The sequence below is a fragment of the Chenopodium album genome, chromosome 9 (assembly GCF_948465745.1).
Source record: "Chenopodium album chromosome 9, dcCheAlbu1.1, whole genome shotgun sequence".
Classification (NCBI taxonomy): Eukaryota; Viridiplantae; Streptophyta; class Magnoliopsida; order Caryophyllales; family Amaranthaceae; genus Chenopodium; species Chenopodium album.
This window is the reverse complement of record NC_137842.1, coordinates 5,431,958-5,453,349: the sequence shown is the minus strand read 5'-3', so window position 1 is coordinate 5,453,349 and position 21,392 is coordinate 5,431,958. Positions and strand designations below refer to the sequence as shown.

The window sequence follows — 21,392 nt, the reverse complement described above, 5'->3', positions numbered from 1 at the left end:
AATGTGGGACACTCATAAGTGGGCTACAATGGGTTTCAACAGGTTTTACATATTTTGAGTGATAATTGAAAATGCATGTATACAACTATAAATTCTTTTTATTATATCCGTGCATCGCACGGGAGCTAATCTAGTAATCCAATAAAAATTTACATAATACGATGTAACATTTTTTTATATACCATATAATATACTACGGAGTAGCTTAGTATTAGTAAAATAAATAAAATCAAATACTCGTATGTGGTGTAAGGTCAAAATGATACTCTTATACTACCTCCGTTACAGATTACGTGCAACGATTACACATAAAATAATATACTAAGGCCCTGTTTGGGAGAAAGCTGAAAGCTGAAGCTGATTGAGTTAGCTGATTTTGACTAGCTGATTTTATTAACTGATTTGACTAACTTATTGTATTAACTGATTATATAAAAGTGTTTGGTAAATAGCTGATAGCTTAAAGGTGATTGAGTATGTGAAATGACCAATAAGCTAATTGTGGGGTAGGTAGTTTAGATAGGATTTTAAATTAAATGAGGTTATAAATGTCATTTCACAATAATTAATGAATAAGCTAATTGAAAAAGCTCCTAAAGTGAGCTTTTTCAAAAAGAGCTTATTTAGTGGAATAAGCTCTTTCAATAAGCTTACTACCAAACACTTGTATTAGCTTGTTTGACTAGTCAATCAGCTAAAGTTAGTCAAATAAGCTAATATACCCCCAATAAGCTTACTACCAAACAAGGCCTAAATATTTGAGTATTTCAGATACAAATGGAGTGATTTTTTTTTTTTTTTTTTTTGAGAAAATACAGATGGAGTAGTTTACTTGTTCGTAAGTAAGGGTTTATCCAATTATCCCAAATGGGAAATTTTATTCAATCTTCAAGTTAATTTGGTACTTTGCATATAAATAGACAATTTTTTTTTTTTTTTACTAGCAATGTAGCATTCGGAAAAGTAATTAAATTCAATATTCAAAGACTTACAAAATATAAACTACAACTTCTTCATCTTTGCAGTATCAATGCAGTGCACTGGAGAGTAAAGAGAGAGAAAGAAAGGGGTTTTCAAGGGGTTTATCTCTCTCTCTTCCCATTTTCAAAGGTAAGTCAATCAAATTTCCCCTACTTCTGTTTTTAATTTTTTATTTTGTTGATTTCTTGTTTAGAATTTTATTTTCAATTCCAAATTTCTAATTGTTAATCATACCAAATGATTTGCGTCAACTACGTGAAATCTGATTGATTATACGCACTGTAAAATTATTTTCCTGCAATTGTTTTAGGGATTGGTAATCAAGTCTCATTCTTTTCATTATATTCATAATTGAAGCTGCATAGTTATTAGTTATCAAACCTACTTATTCTGATTTTGATTAAGTAAAACTTCTTTGATTAAGTAGGCATTTGATCTGTGTAATTGGGTTTGATTTTTCTGATTAACATCTTCTTGCTTGGTGGATTTTAGTATTTATTAGGCATGTTCTGTATTCTTAATTGTTGAATAAAGTGGAATTCTTCAAAGTTTTAGGTTTTTTTTTTTTTTTTTTTTTTTTTTTTTTTTTTTTTTTTTTTTTTTTTTTTTTTGGTAGTGGTGATTGGGTTGAAGGGGGAGGTATCTGTGTGTGGGGAAGAGGGAGATGTTAAGATTAGGTTGTTTTCGATAAAGTTGGAAGGGCCGCCAAAAGAGTCGCTTGATCAGGTTTGGCTATCAGTGTTTTGTAAAAATGAAGTAAATTTTTAGAAATTAACTAGAAAATTATACTTCTGACTTGTAATTTCTGCAATTGTGATTTGAACTAGTGTAGTTTTGTTAGCTACTTGATTACGATACATTCTGTAAGAAAATTCTCTTTACTTATGTTCTCAATGTTTCATTTCATGATTTTTAGCTGGATTTAAATGCAAGGCATTCAGGTGTTTGGTATTGGATGATAATCTTATTTAGGCTTTAAATGTAACATTCAGTGATAATGCTATTTTAAGCAGGATGGAGTTTTGCTAGCATAGGAAATTGTTTTGGACTTTGTATAGCTTAGATGGATATAGTACTTGTGTCATGTCGTCTAATCATATTAGTTTTGAAGAAAGGCTTTCCAGAAGTTTATTTATCTCTCCTTGTTGTAGAATTCAACCAATGAATTATAATTTTAAGGAAAATTATCTATTGTGACCCTGTAGTATACCACTTTTTTCAAAATGACCCTAACTTATACAACATTCTTCAAAATGAGCCTAAATTCGAAAAAAAAATAAATGAAAAGGTACGGTGATAGTTCATAAATCTGTTACTTTGTACGGTAATAGCTAATCGCTAATTAAATGAACCCATTCATTTCTTCTTTTACAAAGACAACCATCATTTTACTCTTACTGACATCCATTCCTTTTAACAAAGATCTAACCTTTCCTTTGAACAAATAATCCAAGCAATAAATTATAAATCCTTTCATTCACAATCCATACTACATTGAAATTAAGCAGTGAACACCTATTAAACATCAACGTTAGTATATAATATTAAGTTCATCCGAAAAAATAGTTGCTCACTATACATTGAAAGTCAACTCAATGCTAATACCATGCAACAATTGCAGTAGAATGTTTTGGGATTTAATAATAATATTAAAAATAAAAAATAAAAAAAAAAGTCAGTTTACGTTCATTCTCAAAATGTATACTTTGTTCAAAGACAAAGAGTGATATCTAGTGTGTGGAAGTTTCTTCAATATGTGCATACTTCAACTTTCATTACATTTAGAGCATTTGATGGTCCCAACTCTTGTTCCTTCTTTTCTTCTCCTTTTTCATTTCTCCTATTTCTTGGAGGTTTACCAATTGTTGTTCTAACAGGCCTAGGCAAATTTTCGGAACATCTATTTCCGGCCAATGGGTTAGGTCAGTCATAGGGAATATGTTCATGTCATAAAATGCTTTATAAGTTGCACTTGAGTAAATTTGAGAACAATATAATAAGGGTCCTCCCTATTGTGATGTATAATCATTATTGTATGCTTGCAAGCGAAACCTGAAATCTGAAATCTTCCACATAAACTATCTCTTCAACATAAACAACCGAGAACACAACATAAATTTCTTTCTACTTGAGATATGCCAACTTGCCAAGATGTTCGTGCATGGCATTTATGGTTTGATTTGTTTCTATGCCCTGAAAAATTGTTTCTGCCTTGCTACCTGAGATACATGACAATAAAGTTTCCCTTCACAACATATAAGAACTACAGGGAAATAATTTAACCATTTTGGTTTTGTTTATTACATTCCACAAGTCATGTATCAAGGACCTTTGACACTATTGGAAATGGACAAACCACTTAAGACACATTGATTTATCGAGTTGGTTGAAGTCTTGATGTAATTTAATGTCCAGTAGCTATTGAATTCTGACATGTAAGCTTTTGCCGATTCTGTCTTAAATCCTGAAGTTCTGCTCATGCCACATAATTTAGGAGCATGGGAGCTTTTCGCATCTTGATGATGGATTTGAGCCTAAAAGGCTTAGGTACTATGGTAGATCAAGAAGCCCTTATATCAACAAACCTTGTGTTAATGTGGTATTTGGAACGTCAATATTGACTTTTTACTTATTTGAGTCTGTGATGGACTCAGACAACTACTCTACTAACAACAGTAAGAAATAGATAGAAACAGAGCAAATGAGGGAGAAAGCTTCAATCTTGATTATGTCTAACAATGGCAGAAAAAGTTTCACACAGCAGTAGGTTTAGCCTACAACTCTCAACAGTGGGTTTAGCCCACAACACTCAGAGATAACTCTATTACAAAATGCCTGCCCTAAAACTCCCCCCCCCCCCCCCCCCCCCGCCCCTTTCATTTATATACACAAGTTCTCAGACTGATTTGGTGGCTGATGATTGCAATTTGTCTTCAAGTGTGATTTGTCTTGTTGTGCTCTTCCGTGCTGATGTTCATATGTGTATTCTCCCCTTCATGGGCCAAGTTTCCTGTTTGGCCTCGCCTCTTCCTTGCATAGGTGAATCTCACAGGTTGCTTGGCTCGGTCCATTGCACATACTTGCTCTCATTTTTTAATCTTTGTTAGAGAGTACTGACGTATTGTTCGTTGTAGCATTTGCTTAACTAGATTGTAGTCGTGCAAAATGCATGAGATATATTTTACATTAGAAAAAATATATTTCAAATAGGGAAGTTGATTTGATGCAGTAACTTAGGCCATTTATTTTTTTAGAGTTGTTGTGGTCTAATCTGCTTTACAATGTTTTGTTCAAATCTGCCCTATTGAGTTTTAGTAATCTAGCTGCCGACACCTGTTGTGCTCTGCTGAAATCTGTGAGAAACTCAAAAAACAGGGCCAACTCTTATATGTGGGTGGCCACGCAATGTAGCTAGCTATTATGGGGGCTACTTTGTTAAATCTATAGAGGTTACCCGTTCTGTTATAGCCTTATAGGGGTTACTTAGTTAGTGTCATAGGTCTATTTTTGGTCTTTTGCAAGTAGCTATTCGGTGACGCCAGTCGTACAAATAGCTATTCGGTGACGCCAGTCGCGCAAATAGCATGCTGTACATTTTTTATTTTTATGATTAGAGAAGTGGAAATTGTTTGTAGGATAGTCCCAAAAAAATATGCATATAATTGAAGGATTGGGGATTTAGAGTGCTATGACGAATTGTTGATAAAGGAATTGTATATCCGTGCTAATGCACAACATATATTATACTCGAAAGAAAGTAACACAAAGTAAAATGTTAGTAGTGTTTAAAAATAAGTGAATTTTTATTAATTGTTGCAGTCCCTTGAAAAAATACAAAAATACAAAAAAAAAAAAAAAAAAAAAAAAAAAAAGTTGGGATGGGTAGTTATTGTCCTTATTGATCTTTTTTTTTTTAAATTAAAAAATACATAAATAATATTGTGGGAATGTGGGATGGGTACTTGGGTACTTATTGGTTTGTAAAAAAAGTAAAATTAAAAATAAATAAATAAATAAATGAAAAAACTCAAATGCATGAGATTTGAGTTTTGGGGATTTGTAGGGCTATGGTGAATTGACTCTGCAATTATATAAAATAATGCTAAACCCTTTATATTAAGAGCAAGTTTAGCCCCAAGACTTGGATGTGACATCATTTTTTGGTGCTCCCCATTGAAAATGATGTCATCAAATTCTTATTAAGACTCACTAAGACTTACACAAATTTATCACTTTAGCCTTAAGACTTAAATATATGACATATTATATGTGGAAAAGTGAAAAAAAAAAAAGGATAATAAAAATAAAAGTGAAGTGGGTCCCAATCTCAAGTCTTAAGTTGAGTCTTGAAATTTCAAGACTCAACTTAAGACATGCTTGAGATTTTTGAAGAAAAATGGGAAAAGTCTTAAGTATAAATCTTAAGACTCAAAATGATGATGTCACCCCAAGTCTTAAGACTTGGGGCTAAACTTGCTCTTCAGGTTGGATGAACTTGCAAATTAGCTGTGTTTTTTTTAGAAAAATGCACCTCTTTTGGGGGTCTTTGGATAAGAGAAATTGGTTAAAGATTAAAGGTTCTTCTTCATGTAGGCTTTTTTTAAGCGCTTGAAGACCACTCCATCTACTTCCTTTATTTTCCACTCTCTAGTTAACTTAATAAAGTCAAATCCTAAAGGTAATTATGTCATTGATGTGGACTACATGTAGGATAGGATGAGCATCAAATATTACATTTATAAACAGAAACCACTTATGTGCTTGACCCTTAATCTTGTGTCTTTGTAGTGTGGAATTTTGGAGCCAGATGTTCATGCATTGTGGAATAGCTCTGTTTTATGTGGAAGTGGTTTAATTTATATACAGTTTTGGAGATTAGACAGGTTTTCTTATAGAGACTTTTTTGGAGCATTTGCAGGTTAACTATGTTTTTGGTGGGAATAAGAGATTAGAAATCAGCTGGCGTGGCTATCCCTGGGTGACGTGGATGGAAAAATGGGACTGAAATAAAGTAAGCAAATTTTCTCATTGGGAAGTTTTGGTGGGGTAGATTTGTTTTTCTTGCTTCTTACAGTGTTGTTCTATGCTTGTACTTTTAGGTTAAATTTTAATAGATAGTTTTAATGTGATAGGCATGCATTATCATTTTGTTGGGCTTTTAAGTTCACTCTTGATTCTTGATCCTTTTTAGATGTATGTTCTTTTTAGTGAAAAAGTATTACTTTTTATCTAAATAATATGTTATAGATCTTGTTTAATCCCTTAATTAAGGAAGGAAAGTAAATGATTTGAATTTGAGAAAGAAATGATGAAGCTTGTATAGTTCAAAATACAGTTAATAAATCCTGATTGCTGTAAGTCTCTAAAGTGGCCCATTTTAATTTATCTCACCTGTGTTGAAATGCATTTTTCTTCTGTTTGTCAACCTACTAAGACCACCAAATAAGCTTGGGTTACTAGGTCTTCAGGATATATCCAAGATAGTTTGCACCAAATAAATCAGCTTAGTTTTTAATACATGTAATCTCTCAACATGTCAAATATGAGTGGATTTCTTATGCTGGTGGGAATGGAAATTTGGAAATATTTCTTATTGTACCTTTAAATTAGCAATGAAACCAGCAAATAACATTTGGATTCAAAAGGAGCAATGCCCCTGTGGAGACTGGAAGTGTTTTATCAAATATGAAGGGGAGGAACAAGGTCAAGCTTGTCAACCAACAAAAAATGGGACATCATTATCGTCTTCTTCTGAAGTTATCTTTGCACCTTATGTGGGTCAGATTTTTAAAAGTGATGATGAAGCTTTTGAGTTCTACAGTAACTTTGCTCGGAGGAATGGGTTTTCAATTAGGAAAGCACGATCTACTGAAAGCCATAATCTTGGTGTTTATAGAAGGGATTTTGTTTGTTATCGTTCCGGATTCAATCAACCTAGGAAAAAGGTTAATGTAGAGCATCCCAGAGATCGCAAATCAGTACGTTGTGGATGTGATGCAAAATTATACTTGACTAAGGAAATCGTGAATTGTGTTACTCAGTGGTATGTTTCCCAATTCAGTAATGTACATAACCATGAATTGCTAGAAGATGATCAAGTGCGTTTACTTCCTGCATACCGGAAAATACAAGAAGCTGATCAAGAACGGATTATTTTACTCTCCAAAACTGGTTTTCCTGTTAATAGGATAATCAAGATCTTGGAACTGGAAAAGGGTGTTCAACCTGGGCAACTGCCTTTCATAGAGAAAGACATTAGAAACTTTCTCCGTACTTGCAAGAAAACAGTTCAAGAAAATGATGCTCTTCTTACTGAGAAAAGGGTAACTGATATGATGGAGCTGCTTGAAGCTTGCAAGGCCATGGCAGAAAGGGATGGGGATTTTATCTTTGATTTTTTAACAGATGCAAATGGCAAGGTCGAAAACATAGCATGGTCGTATGGCGACTCTGTTCGTGCCTTTAACCTTTTTGGTGATGCTGTTCAATTCGACATTACTTATCAATCCATTACTTACGGGATGCTTCTGGGTTTATTGTCTGGTATAGATAATCATGGCAAGCCAATTGTATTTGCCTGTGCTCTTGTCCAGGAAGAAAATCCCCATGCAATTGTGTGGGCCTTACAGGTTAACTTTATCTCTCTTTCTTTATACTTAAACTTCTTTTTTTCCCTGTCATTAAAGCTTTATTTCTTCGAACAGACAGTTGTGCGATTCATGCGAGGAAGACCGCAGACGATAGTGACTGATCTTGAGCCAGGGTTAAGAGACTCCATAGTAAGCGAATTGCCTAATACAAAACATGTTATATCTTTGTGGTACATTATGTCTAAGCTGAGTAGTTGGTTCTCTTTGCCTCTTGGACTGAAATATTCGGAGTTTAAGTCCGAGTTTGAAATGGTGTGCTATGTGGAAAGTACAGAGGATTTTGGACATCTCTGGAGCCATTTGATCACAAAATTTGGACTTGGGTCGGATAAACACATCTCTCTTTTATGGTCATGTCGAGCATGCTGGGCTTTTTCATTTATTAAGGATTGCTTTGTCGCCCGAATCACAACAGCTGAATACATGAGATCTGTTGATAGTTTCCTGAAAGGCGTCTTGAATGAGCAAACATGCTTGCAAGTCTTCTTTGAGCAGGTATTCTTGTTATGATGTATGATTACATCTAATTGTTTATTGCTTATATCTGTAAGCTTTAGCATTCTTGTTTTGCAGGTTGGACTTGCTGCAAAGTTGGGTTATGGAGCCAAGGAGGATTTACCTTTTTTACATCTCAAGACGTGCATGCCTATTGAGGAACATGCACAAGGTATCCTTACACCATATGCCTTTAGTGTGTATCAGCATGAACTCGTGTTGTCTGTGCAATATGCAATTATAGAAATGGCCAAAGGATCTTATGTCGCGCGCCATTATAAGAAAGTTGAAGAAGAGTATCTTCTATTATGGATTCAGGAAGGTGAGCAAATCCACTGCTCGTGTAAGGGATTTGAACAGTCAGGAGTCCTGTGCAGGCATGCTCTTCGACTATTTATTACTAAGAATTATTTTCAACTTCCATACCATTATTTTCCAATTAGGTGGAGATGGGAAAATTCTTTTTTACCTATGGACCAGGAAAGTTCTCAACTGGTCAAAGAAGAGTACTATCGTGCCTTACATTCTCTTACAGACGCACTTCTGACTGAGTCCTTGGTTTCTAAGGAGCGGTTTAACTATGCCCATAAGGAACTCACAGCACTCCTTGATCAAGTTAAAAATATGCCTGTTGATGAAGTTCCAGAAATATTAACTAACAATTTTAGTGAATCTTGAATTTTCTAGTGGATCAGCTGTCTACAATAGCAATTGCTGAGTCTAGCCATGGTTTACAAGACATTAGAAGATTACAAAAATAAGTCAATGTAGACTACTCTGCAAATTAAATTGTGGTTGGAATACTGGTTCAAGTAAATAGAATTATCAGAGATGGAGCTATGATGTTGCGTTGTCATCCATGACTTTTGCAATGTTGCAATGTGAATTCTTATTCAAAAAAAAAAAAAAAAAATTGCTGTTTCTGTACAATGCATGCTATGTTACTGTTTCTAAATCTTTGAGAAATGAGTATAAGTAGTTCTAGATCTTGTATTAGCTAGTAGATACATCATATATGCATGGTTCACTCTCATTGTAATTGAAATTGGTGGATAGTAATGTACTTGTCACATCGTGGAATCTCTTTGCTACAAGGAGCTAATGAATTAGTCTTTGTCAAAAAGGATTCAGAATAAAATTTTCTGTTTGTCTAATTTTTTTCTATTTCAGAACCTTTCTGATGTTGTCACAGAATAATAGAATATGCATCAAATAGGGTGGTTCGGGTCAATCAATTCAATTTTTGGGGTTTGAAGTGTGAAGTGTATTTTGTATTCAACCAGTTTTTAGTGGGGAATTCATATCTGCAATTTATATTAAGGGGACTTGGGTTGGGTGGGGATTTTAGGTCAAATTTCAACTCTCTTTTGTTTTGGTAAAAAAAATTGTCCATGGGCTCTCAAGAATTCTAGTTAGTTATAGTCAGGTTTGGATCTGGTCAGGTTTTAGACTGGTCAAATTTTGACAGGTCCGACAGAAGTCAATGTTCTTCGCTCCTTGCAGACTGATCAGAATTCAAGATCGCAGGTGAGTTTACTGCTCTTGTTGCGTGTTCTTTTTACATGTTAAACTCGTAATAGAAAATGAAGTTAAGAGAGTTTTTTGCTGGGAAACCGGTAACCTTTGAAGTTATAACCCTTTATTTAAGTGATCAAATCACCACCCATTCTGTATTGCAGAATTTCGATTACTGAAAGTTTCTCTTTTGCAGTAAGGCCAGTAACAAACCATGATCATGAGTAAGGGACTTTGTTTCTGATGTTCTACACCTTTACCTCTATGTTGTGTGGGCCAGTAAAAGTTTCTTTTAAAATTGGGATTGATGGATAAACATATGCCAGTAACACTAATGATGTGCCACATCGTCTGCAGAGATTGTGAAACGGTGGAGATTAGTCACATTCAATTCTGTTAACATCAACCTCAAAATAGCAGTGCAGTTAGTTAACCTCTAAAGTGTAGTTATTGTATTTTGGCCCCCAAAAATTTTCATATCATGAGTCTCTTATCGTCTTTGTTTGTGTGCATTTTCAGGTCTGACATTCATCTAGTTGATGTAAACACATTGATTTACTGTCCAACATATGTCCATCTTATGACACATAGTTCAGTTTTTACATAGTTGGGATACATGAGATTTCGTTGTGGCTAACCCAACTGGTATATGATGTTTGTTTGCTTCTATAGGTGGCTTGGATGCAGCCTTGCACTTTTGCAGCATCTATATATGTTGCTATGGAAACCTTCCTCAAACAGATTTGTCAAGTTTATAATAGTCGCATGACTGGCTGAGGACCCCGAACTTCAAGAATTTAGCTCGGTGTTTCTACTTGTCAAATGGAAATTTGAAGGTAATGCAAGGAATCAACTATCTTAATATCATTGTGCTGTTTGTGCCCTTCTAGTTTTTTTTAGTTTTGCTATTATCAGAGCGTTAATTGTTGTTACTCGAAATATGGGATTAGAGGTCGAGATTAAGCAAGAAGATTAAATATAGTATCAGATCTAATTAAATTATTCACATAGTATCAGATCAGCAGTACTGACTACTGAGGATTTCTTTTTCATAGAAGAAACATGACAACTCTGCTTCAACTCTTTTGGCTGCTGCCTTCCGCATCTGTTGGTGTTATGTCAGTTTGGTACCTTCTGTCCTTCTTGAGACATCGGATGCGTACGAATTGCTTTGATGTAGCAGCTGACATACATTCTGACAGAATCTGAACTGCTTAGCTACTCACTTTAAAGAATGGTAAAAATATTACAGCCAGGGAAAGTTAACCCGATCTGATCAGAAATTCGTTGGGTCGACGTGTTAATTCAATGGATTAGGCTAATGTTTACATTTTCAGCTACTTCCTGTGAAGGAAAAAACACACTGTCCATTATGTACGACATTAACTTATTTTGCTGATCTTAACTTATTTTTGCTAAAACAGAGTTATATTTGTTGAAATTTATTCATATAACCAATAAATAAAGTAAATAATCTGATATTGTTATTGTTAATATTTCCAAAGTAGGATTAATTTATAGTTATCCAAAGTTAAATCTCATAAATTTAGAGAAAAGTGGAATATCAATTTTAATTTTCTGTTTATCATGTCAATCTTGATTTCATTGTACTGTGTTAACTTTAATCGCCCCATACCTGGGGTTATCTGCTAATTTTCATGATAGTTAATTTTTTAATGAACAATCGGTTGTACTTTGTGTAAAATACTTTGTGTAAAATAATTAAGGTTCAATTTGTATTTGCATGTGCTTATACCTTGTGAGCACATGCACAAAAAAATTGGCTATGTTATACAAGTACCTTTTTCAAAGTACATACACCCAATTGTACGATAAATATACTCTATATATCTCTTATATTCCTGGTTGCCAATTGCATGGTAATAAGAATGCATATATGAAAACAAAATGAACATAGAAAATGTTATCTAATAGATAAAGAATATTATCTATTAATCTTATTTGAATTACTCCCTCCCTCCCTCCCTCCCTCCCTCCCTTCCTAAATTTAAAGTCGTTTTCTCTTTATTATGTGAGTAATAAATGCTAGAAAAAGGCTTTATATTAAGGGATGGATGGAGTACTAGAAAGTCATAGTAGCATTTTTGTTGAAATTCACAGTAGAAAAGATTCATTTAATTTGACCTAAAAATTGAAAAATGAAAGCTTATATGAGCACGAATGGAGTATAAATTAGTACGGAGTAGACCTCTTGCTTAAGTTAACAACATTAAATGCCTAATTAATGAAGTTCCGACCGCTAGATTAAACAATATTATGGCTAAATGATACATTAATTTCAGTCTTAAGCATACTATTAATAATAATCTTGCACGGTTGGATAATTAAGTTTATGTTACTGGGACAAAACTCCAGAAATATTCTTTATGTCTTGTTATTGTTTACAATGTTGGGGACCATACTATCATCTTGGCTTTAAAATCTAAAAATAAAATTAAAGGAATAATTAGTAGGGCTTGTGTTGTGTCTTCCTGCTTGTGTATAGCTACCCACTTAATCTTGTTTGGGTACTAGGAAACTTAATTCAATCTACAATAGTTTTTGTATGTGTTTTACCTGTTTTTGTTTAGATCTTAATTTTCTCTTTCCAGCACTTACATAGTAAAGAATCAAAGAGATTTGTACTTTGAGAATTGAAGCTTTAAGCTTGATCGGATCGTGTGTGAGGTTTGGTTAGAGGTAGCTATGATTTATGCTAGGCTGGCTCTCATCGGTCTAGACATTTGATTGGAGTTGAGCCGATGGAGATCCTAACCTAGATACAGAGTAGATAGGTTGGGGTTTGATACGTTATACTATGGTATAATGGGAGTAAGATACTTTCTACGACGGCTAGATCTTTACAATGTATATATACTTTGTTTCGAAATGATCTTCTTATTTGGAATCTTTTGTGTAAATTAAGCTAAGGAAAGAGTATTGGAATAAAGTACATTTGGACCATTCAAATATAAGACTTTTTTTTGAAAAAAAGTACATTGGGACAACTTATTATTTTGGAATAAAGTACATTGAGCTTCTTTTTTTTTTTTTTTGTTGAATTGAGACCATAAAATGAAGGTAATATAGGAAAATAATGAGGATAAGTGAGGAATTAAAATGGAAAGTGGAAAAATCATTTTGAAATACACAAAGATCATTTTGAAACAAAAGGAGTTATAGATAGGATATTGCTAACGAGCGTCACGAGGTGTTAGATAAGGAATAATCATATTGGTTCAAATGGTATTAAGTTAGGAATGCATGACAAAATCACGTGTCGTTCGGTATAATTAATGTTAATTTTACTCTAATATTTCCACTTTTAATTATCTTATCTAACATCCCGAGGCGCTCATTAGCTTTTGCGTAATAGATAAGGTTGTTAATTGAGCTGGTTTGATGATGACCTAATTACTTCTTTTTATCGTAAATGAACAACATTGTCAATAATACTACTAGTAGGAGCTAGATAAGGGTGATTAGTAAGGCTAGCTAGCACTTATTGGCGCTGTCATTTTCGAATTCCACAAAGTTCAAAATCCACTTCATTTGTTTATATATCTTGCATAAGATAGTTCCAAATTATTTTGAAATTATTAACTAAAGCATATCTCAAATTGGTATATGAAAGCTCAATCCATAAGCACAAAATATTCCTCATAACTTTAATGATCATTTCATCTCATTGTGTATTTCATGTTATGTCACATTTTATCCACAACCTAACATATATATCAACCAATAACACTATGTTGTGTGATTATTATTGTATTAAAGTTAATGATGCGTCCAAATCGATTCAAAAAGAAGTAAGATACAAGATGTCAATAGACGAGCATGAACAAATATCTCAACCTTTATACACACCAAAGTGTAAAATAGATCATCATGAATGATTAAGACGAAGATATTCATTCAACCTCAAAGGTATATGGTATACAATGACTTTTTTTTAGGCTATTAGATAAATAGAATTGATCAGCTTAAATGTAGATATAAATTCTTGTGTCATAGAGGTTAAATATCTATAATTTTCAAATAGAGGTTAAAGGTTTAAAGACAATTTAAACATAGAGCCTAGTACATTTTAGTCTAAGATCCGCCACTATAAACAATACAGACCATACGAAAACTCATACGGAGTAGCATAAAACATCCCCTAGTTAGAATCATGGCCTTTCCTCTCATTAAAAGTAAGAACAAATGTTGATAAGGAGCACGCATTATTTAGAAGAGCACGAGCATATATTGCATATAATTTTGAGTAGTAAGAACACATGCATTATAATTTTGTCCCAAGTTAATAATGTTTGTTGTGGGTTCGCTTTGTCAATGTAGCACCCTATATGAAGCACTCAAAGACCAAGCGAGAGTGAGTAAATGGGGCAAGAGATGATGCGGTCTTTGCACGCTATTGAGATTTGTTATTTATTACACTATTGCTTTTCAAAGTGGTGGATTTTACGTACTATTCCCTTCATCGCACGATATCTTACCCATTTTACACTCCTCCCATCTTAAACTAATTTTTAGTGAGGTCTTCCGTCTTGTTAGACTCGTCTCAATGCATAATTTTATAAGGGCAAATACAAGTTTATCTGTCACATAAACGAATTTTTGTTAATCTGGTGGTATTTCTGTAAATATATTGAAAAAGCTTGGTCATTTATTCAGTACTTTTAGTGAGCTGTTTAATTAACTGTTTACAACTTACATTTAAGAAATTACACATGTACCTCTCAAATAGTACACGAAAAGACACATGTACCCCTCCACTGTTACTTAAAAAGACAATATCTAGGGAATTAATTGGGCACAGCTCATTTTATAACATCAAGTTTTAATAATTCTTCATAATTTTATGTGTATTTAAGAAATGATGTATGTATGATTTAAGACGCATTATAAATGGAAATTTAAGAATAGTCCGTCATGTAGAGCAATAATTAAGGGATAAAAGAGGTAATTTTTTTAAGGGAGATTTCACGTTTGCTAATAAACATACAATTTTGATCTTACTGTGTTTGATTATTCATATAAGCATAAATTATTTTTTAAAAGTCAATATATTGAAAGCATGTATATATATTGAGACTAATCTGACAACATAATTATCTATAAATATATACTAATTAAAATAATTGATCGAAAAATATATGAATAATGTAAAAAATCAACATGGGTAAGATTTATATTACAAAACTTGCAAATGAAATATCCACCTTTGTCCCTCTTTTTTTTCATGTCATGTGCCTTGTGGACCAACTTATGATAAAGAAATTACTAGTACTATTGTTAAAATTTGAAGATGGGAAAAATAATGTAAAGGAGGTGTGCACTAAAAAGATGCACTTTTCTTTGTTACTTTCAATTCTCCGTTCTTTTTCATCTTTTAGGCCCCATTCCAGCGGCTTATTGTCTGGATACCTTGTTATATCAAGTGTCACATTCATATCTATTTTAATCCAATTCATACATTGACTGTTATATTTGATCTTGGATTAGAGAGATTGATTTACATTATCCCTTTAAACTATTTTATTTGATTTTGGATTACAGAGATTAATTTGCATTATCCCTTTAATTAGTTTGTTACCAAATTAATAGTCACATGCATGTACAACTTTAGGATGTGTTTTGAATAAATTTGTTTGTAATGGATCGATCCATTGAAACAAATTTTTATACTCCTACAAAGATTGAGTAGCGGAGAGTGTATGAAATGAACGAGATTATTATAGAGCAATATTGTGTCATATTACAATCCAAGTGACTTTACAAGGGTTTTGGTTCTTCATTCTATCGATTTTACAAAATACAAAAAATAATAATGAATTAGTTCAAGTAGAAGAATGCTACTGGGGGTTCCTATATGATTCCGACATGCCCCATAGATTTTAAGAAAAGTAAATTTGTCTTTTTATATACTGTGTATGCCACAATGGATGCATGGGACAACTTAGAGAGGATACTAACTTAGAAACATTAGAGATCAATGCATACTAGCTTAATTAGAAATGATAAGTTGAAAAAAGAAGCTAAGTAGGAAGGTGACAAATGACAATTAGCTAATAATAACACATATTAGTATAAGACAAGTTAGAATCGCGTAAAGTTATTTGATCGTGTAAGACGAAGATGTGATGCATCGTTTAGGAGGCTTGAAGAGTGGCAAAATAATGAGATTGTGAGGGGTAGAGTAAGATCTACGACAACTTGGATGAAAAGTGTTGAGAGCGATGATATGAGTTTAAGCATATGTATCAAGTTTAACCGTGTCAATTATTTTGAAACGGATGAAATTTACGTTATTTTCTTTCCACTCACTTTACTATATTTTATTCTTTTCTCATTATTTTTTTCCAACCCTTTTCATTTATCCTCTTTTCATTTAATTACATCTTCAAATTAATTTTTTTAGCACTACTTTTCCACTCCTTATCTATATGTTTTCTCCCATATCATCTAATTTGTCCTATTTTTACATTTGCACTCTATTTTGTTTCCTTTCTTAATCGACTTTGCATTCCTTGCTCCAATGCTTACTGCCGGTTTCGAATGATGGCTCATGATAGCCCATCCAAGGTGGTTTTTGTTGTTGTTGCATTGTTGTCGTCGTCGTCATTGTCGTTGTCTTTGTTGTAGAAGAAGAATACAAGTTATGCCTTGAGGTTGAGGCTAAATTTTGGGTCGTTCGTTATATCTCTGGAAGACTGGAAGTCAAGCTAAATACTCACGTCAATGCTCAATAATTGTCAATTTTCTACTTTCTGAACTGTATCTTTGCATCATTGACTTGGTTTACTTTCATCCCAACTTCCAAGTCTTCGTGTTTTCTTTTGACAATTTGTTTGAAATACATAATTTATGTTCACACATCTAGAATCTAGAGAGTAATCAAAAATTGACTCAATCCCATTGCAATCTAATAATAGTTCATGTTAAAGGACCATCCTCATACCCAACGCTTAATATTCCACTTGAAAGTGAGGGGTGGATGAGATTCGAATCCGTAACCTTTATGTCACACTAGCTCCGATACCATGTTAGTGGACCAACTCAACCAAAACTTAAGTTGATGGTGTGGACCAACTCAACCAAAACTTAAGTTGATGGTTGAGATCCAGGAATATGTTTTATACTAGCTCTATCACTTCCCCTCACATGAAAGAGTAATAATAGTTTATTTTAACTCTTAGGTTTGTTCTTTTCAGCTTAATTTTTTAATTCAGTTCAGTAAATTAGATTAGGCCCTTAGTTACTCAAACCTCCGAAGGATCTTAAGGTAATATAATGAATAATTGGGTCTTAATCCCGATTATGCGCTTTTGATTATACAAGTAATTGCTCTTTGTTCAGAAAATTCAAGTATAGCGTGAATTGTAGATTAAATTTAAATCAAGAATAGGATTAGAGTGGCCAAATTTCCTTGAGAATTATATTTCTTGGTTGCACTATAATTACAAAAACTACAACCATAGTCTACAAGATGCTACTATTAATAGGTGATCCAAAAATAAAAGATGAAATAGTTAGCAGATATAATTTCTAGCTAATCCTAGATCATTTCTGTGTTCAGAAATAATCCCCTGCTTCATCTTTCTAATAAAATCCTCACACCTCTTGTTCAATTCCTCTGCACCCTCGTCGTCTTCTTCCTCATCATCATCGATAATATCGTTATGATCATCATAAACATCATCATCATTGTGCTGATGTACATGAACAACTTCACCTTCTGAAACCACCACTTTCTGATGCTGAACCTGAAGTACTTCAGTAATAACAGTCTCTTCAACTGTCAAAAATCGCGCTGTTTTTACATCAGTAGCAACATTCTGTTCTGAACTTACAGCAGAAAACTCTTCTTGCTGTTTTCTCTGATCACCTAGTACTACTGGTCTTGGCAAACTCTGAGCTGCATTACTAGTACTACTGCTGTAATCAGAGTTGCTGTCCTGAGACGGTGACATGGAAAGCGAAGACGAGCTTTTCACAAGGATTACTAAAATCCCATTACAGATTAGGAACACATGGTTCCTGTCAATGTTGAATTTCAGAATAGAAGTAAGATATACACTACTGTAGGATTTCATCAAGTGTAAGATTAGTAAAACTAATGAAGAAGAGAACAAGAAAAGAGAGTAAAAATATGCAGATTGCATTTTCTTCATTGATTTAACTATGTTGAATTGCACTGATTGCTCCATTTTTTGAGTAAATTTCTGGGTTTTGATTGATTGATCAAAATCTTAATATACCAAAGTTTTTTAAAAAAAATGGAAACTTTGGTATAAGAGAGAAAATATGTGAATAGATAATATGAGATGAAATGAGATGGTTTGAATGTTCTGATATTGAAGTGGTATTTATATAGTGGTATAATATAAAGTTTTTGAGAATGCAATTATGAAATTAAAGGTGGGGTTAAATTAAAATTGATGTTTTTGGCAGAATTTGTGTGGAATTTTGAGAACAAGAGAAGAAAGGTGGAAGTTTCAAAGGAGACCAACAAATTGAAGTCAGCTAATTTTTTATAAAAATGTTTTTGGTTTTTGGTGGGACAAAAAAAGATTTCCAAACCATTTTATTACCTACCTTTTGCCCCGTGGCATACTTCTTCAATGATGAATTACTTAATATTTTCTTGCTTTCTTCTTTTGTTGCTAATTGAAGACATAATGTGATTTAATAAGCAATACTAATTAATCATTAACAGCCCCGCCGTATACAAATTAATTGTTGTCCGTCAATTGTGAAATTTTGTTCGAAAGTCCTAATTAAGGATCTTATGATGTGGCAGTCATGGACAATAGCACTGTCAATTCGAGTTGATGATTTGGATTCAAGTGAGGCTAAAACGGAATTAGTAGTTCTTTTTTGTAAAATTATAATTTTAATTTCAATATGGTCATAATCTAGTCAGCTTATAATGGAGTTGGATTGACCTGGTTGGGTTGGAAGATGTTTTAGTTGGATTAAAGTGGGTTTGAGTCATATCGGGTTAGCTCATAGTTGGGTCTATAATGTATGGATCGCATTTGGTTTATCGATTACACGTTAATAAGGGATAAAACGAGATCATTTAGCTAGCTAGCCAGTTTCGGTGGGAAGATAACTAGTGGGTCGATTCTTTTTTATTAATTTTTGTCTGATTTTAAATTGATTTATAGAATCATTTTCAGATTTTATTGACACAAATAGGTTGTAAACGGGGATTAACAAGTATAGTTTTATATCTGGTCATCATTTCAATATCAGGTTATATACATATCATCGTTGATTCATAATTAGATTAAGTTCCAAATTTTGTTATACATGGATCATCGTTTATTAGACTACAGATTATGGGCTATTATATTTATAATGAGTACAAGATTACAACACTATAACACTTTTTTTTTTTTTTGACAACCCACTATAACATTTATAAGTCTAGTTAATTATATTAGTATGTACTATCTTATCAAAAAAAAAATAAAAAATTATATTAGTATGTACTAGTTACGATGTGCTTAATTAGTTTTAACCTGCTCGTGTAGAAGTGTAAACGCCTGATTGTGTATTCCCTACAAGTAGTAATTAGTAGTTAAACAACTCACAAATTAGTAGAAACAGTTAGATCAAATGGATCACAAGTTGTAAATGGTTGATGGTATAAGGGTCTCGGATTGTAAACAACTCAAGTCAAACTAGCAACACGTTGAAGCAGGTTTATTTAAAGGGGGTTTTTCTCTAATTTAAATGGGTTAGGTCACTAGTAAGTTTCACATTTTGTGGTAAAAATCAACAATACTAATTAGTAGAGTTAGGGTTATAAGTGATAAGAAGAGTTAATGAATTATAATTTGAAATGAGTGCACTTATAATGTCATAGCATGATAAGATCACTTTCCTAAAGTTGACTTTGCTTGAATAATTTTTTTTGTGTTCCATCCGGTTCACCCTTTGGGCTAATCTGGATTCGGGGATCAGTTCTGGGTGGTTAGGTTCCAGTCCCCTCCCGATTATCGTTGCGGGGGATCGAACACGGGTCCTCCCTACCAAGTGTAGTCCCAATCACCACTACACCAACAACCAATTGGTACTTTGCTTGAATAATTTGATTCATAAGGTAAAAATTTTAATTTCTAATTTCATCAAAATTTATATTAATCAAATATAGAAATCTTATTATATTGCTAGAATAATTTGATTCATAAGGACTTTTTTATGTCTTATTATTGTATGTCCGAGGAATGTATTGGATATTAGAATGATTGAATGAATGACAACCAAGGTCTCTGGAAAAAATAGTCTAATATGGTACTCTGTAAATGTGGTAATCATGTCTCTAACCTCATCAAGGGTGTAAGAAATGTAAGATTATAAGGATCACATCTATAATCTATTCCAGTAATTATGGAGTAGTAAGCTAAACTTCTCGAAGTTTGATTTTCTTAATAATACGGAGTAAATCTTTATCAGCGAACTTTATGCTGTCTATATTGTGATGCTGTCTAGTGCACGTACATAAATCTTTATTGGGCAGACAATTGTATTTGTATATTTCATACTTGTATTTGTATCGTACGGTTAACAACGAACTCGGTCAATACGCCATTGTTGACTTTGGTAATTGGCCAGCGGATTTAAATACCAAGTCAATCCCTGTTTGGGAGAAAGCTTAAAGCTGAAAGCTGAAACTGATTGAGTTAACTGATTTTGACTAGCTGATTTTATTAACTGATTTGACTAACTTATTGTATTAACTGATTATATAAAAGTGTTTGGTAAATAGCTGATAGCTTAAAGGTGATTGAGTATGTGAAATGACCAATAAGCTAATTGTGGGGTAGGTAGTTTAGATAGAATTTTAAATTAAATGAGGTTATAAGTGTCATTTCACAATAATTAATGAATAAGCTAATTGAAAAAGCTCCTAAAATTAGCTTTTTCAAAAAGAGCTTATTTAGTGGAATAAGCTCTTTCAATAAGCTTACTACCAAACACTTGTATTAGCTTGTTTGACTAGTCAATCAGCTAAAGTTAGTCAAATAAGCTAATATACCCCCAATAAGCTAACTACCAAACAGGGCCAATGTTAAATGTAGTCCTTAGGTTCAATTAAAATTTCCGAGTACAAAGGGAGGGATAACTTAAATGCTTAGAGTTTTTTTTTTTCTAATTTTCGGAGATTTTGAGATCGATTATCTGATTATCATCACCCGCTCTTGTAACTTTCAACCCCCCCCCCCCCCAAAAAAAAGGAATTTTTTTAGTACAATTTAAAGGTTCAATGTGACCCAATTTGATATGAAATCGACTTCTAATTTGGACTTATATGGACAAAATGATTTAACGTTATTATCTATTAATTATTTATGTTATTAAATAATTTATTTATTATTAACTGCAGTATATTAATTATTAATTTGATTAATATTATTATTACTAAACAAAGCAGAGCATAGTAGAATAACTCTAAAGAACAAGGCCTAAGAGTTTTAATCGCTCATTGTTTATCATCCCTTGTTTTCCTTATTTAAAGAAAACTAGTCGTTGGTGTGTGCGCTACACGCACACCCCTCAACGCTACGATTATCATAATGTACGTAAGTTTGGTCAAAATTACAAGTCACTAACCTATTACACGCACACCCCTCAACGCTACGATTATCATAATGTACGTAAGTTTGGTCAAAATTACAAGTCATTAACCTATTACTAACGTTTAATTAATGAATATAGATAAGTTCAGCAGAGATA

General features: G+C 33.0%; 1 protein-coding gene across 3 annotated transcripts; it reads left to right on the top strand.

The window, feature by feature from the left end:
• Window positions 1-852: 852 nt before the first annotated feature.
• LOC145558310 (putative protein FAR1-RELATED SEQUENCE 10) lies at window positions 853-10,993 on the top strand. Of its 3 annotated transcripts, XM_081619515.1 has the most exons (8): window positions 853-901; window positions 1,026-1,110; window positions 5,900-5,992; window positions 6,592-7,610; window positions 7,686-8,126; window positions 8,205-9,653; window positions 10,314-10,477; window positions 10,697-10,988. In XM_081619515.1, exons 4-6 carry the CDS (start codon window positions 6,594-6,596, stop codon window positions 8,802-8,804), a joined length of 2,058 nt encoding a protein of 685 aa, XP_081475641.1. In that variant the 5' UTR covers window positions 853-901; window positions 1,026-1,110; window positions 5,900-5,992; window positions 6,592-6,593; the 3' UTR covers window positions 8,805-9,653; window positions 10,314-10,477; window positions 10,697-10,988. The 3 variants fall into 3 exon arrangements, with proteins under 3 accessions (XP_081475641.1, XP_081475639.1, XP_081475640.1); XM_081619513.1 differs by having other exon boundaries at window positions 8,205-10,477; window positions 10,697-10,993; XM_081619514.1 differs by lacking the exon at window positions 853-901 and having other exon boundaries at window positions 943-1,110; window positions 8,205-10,477; window positions 10,697-10,993.
• The last annotated feature ends 10,399 nt before the right edge of the window (window positions 10,994-21,392 follow it).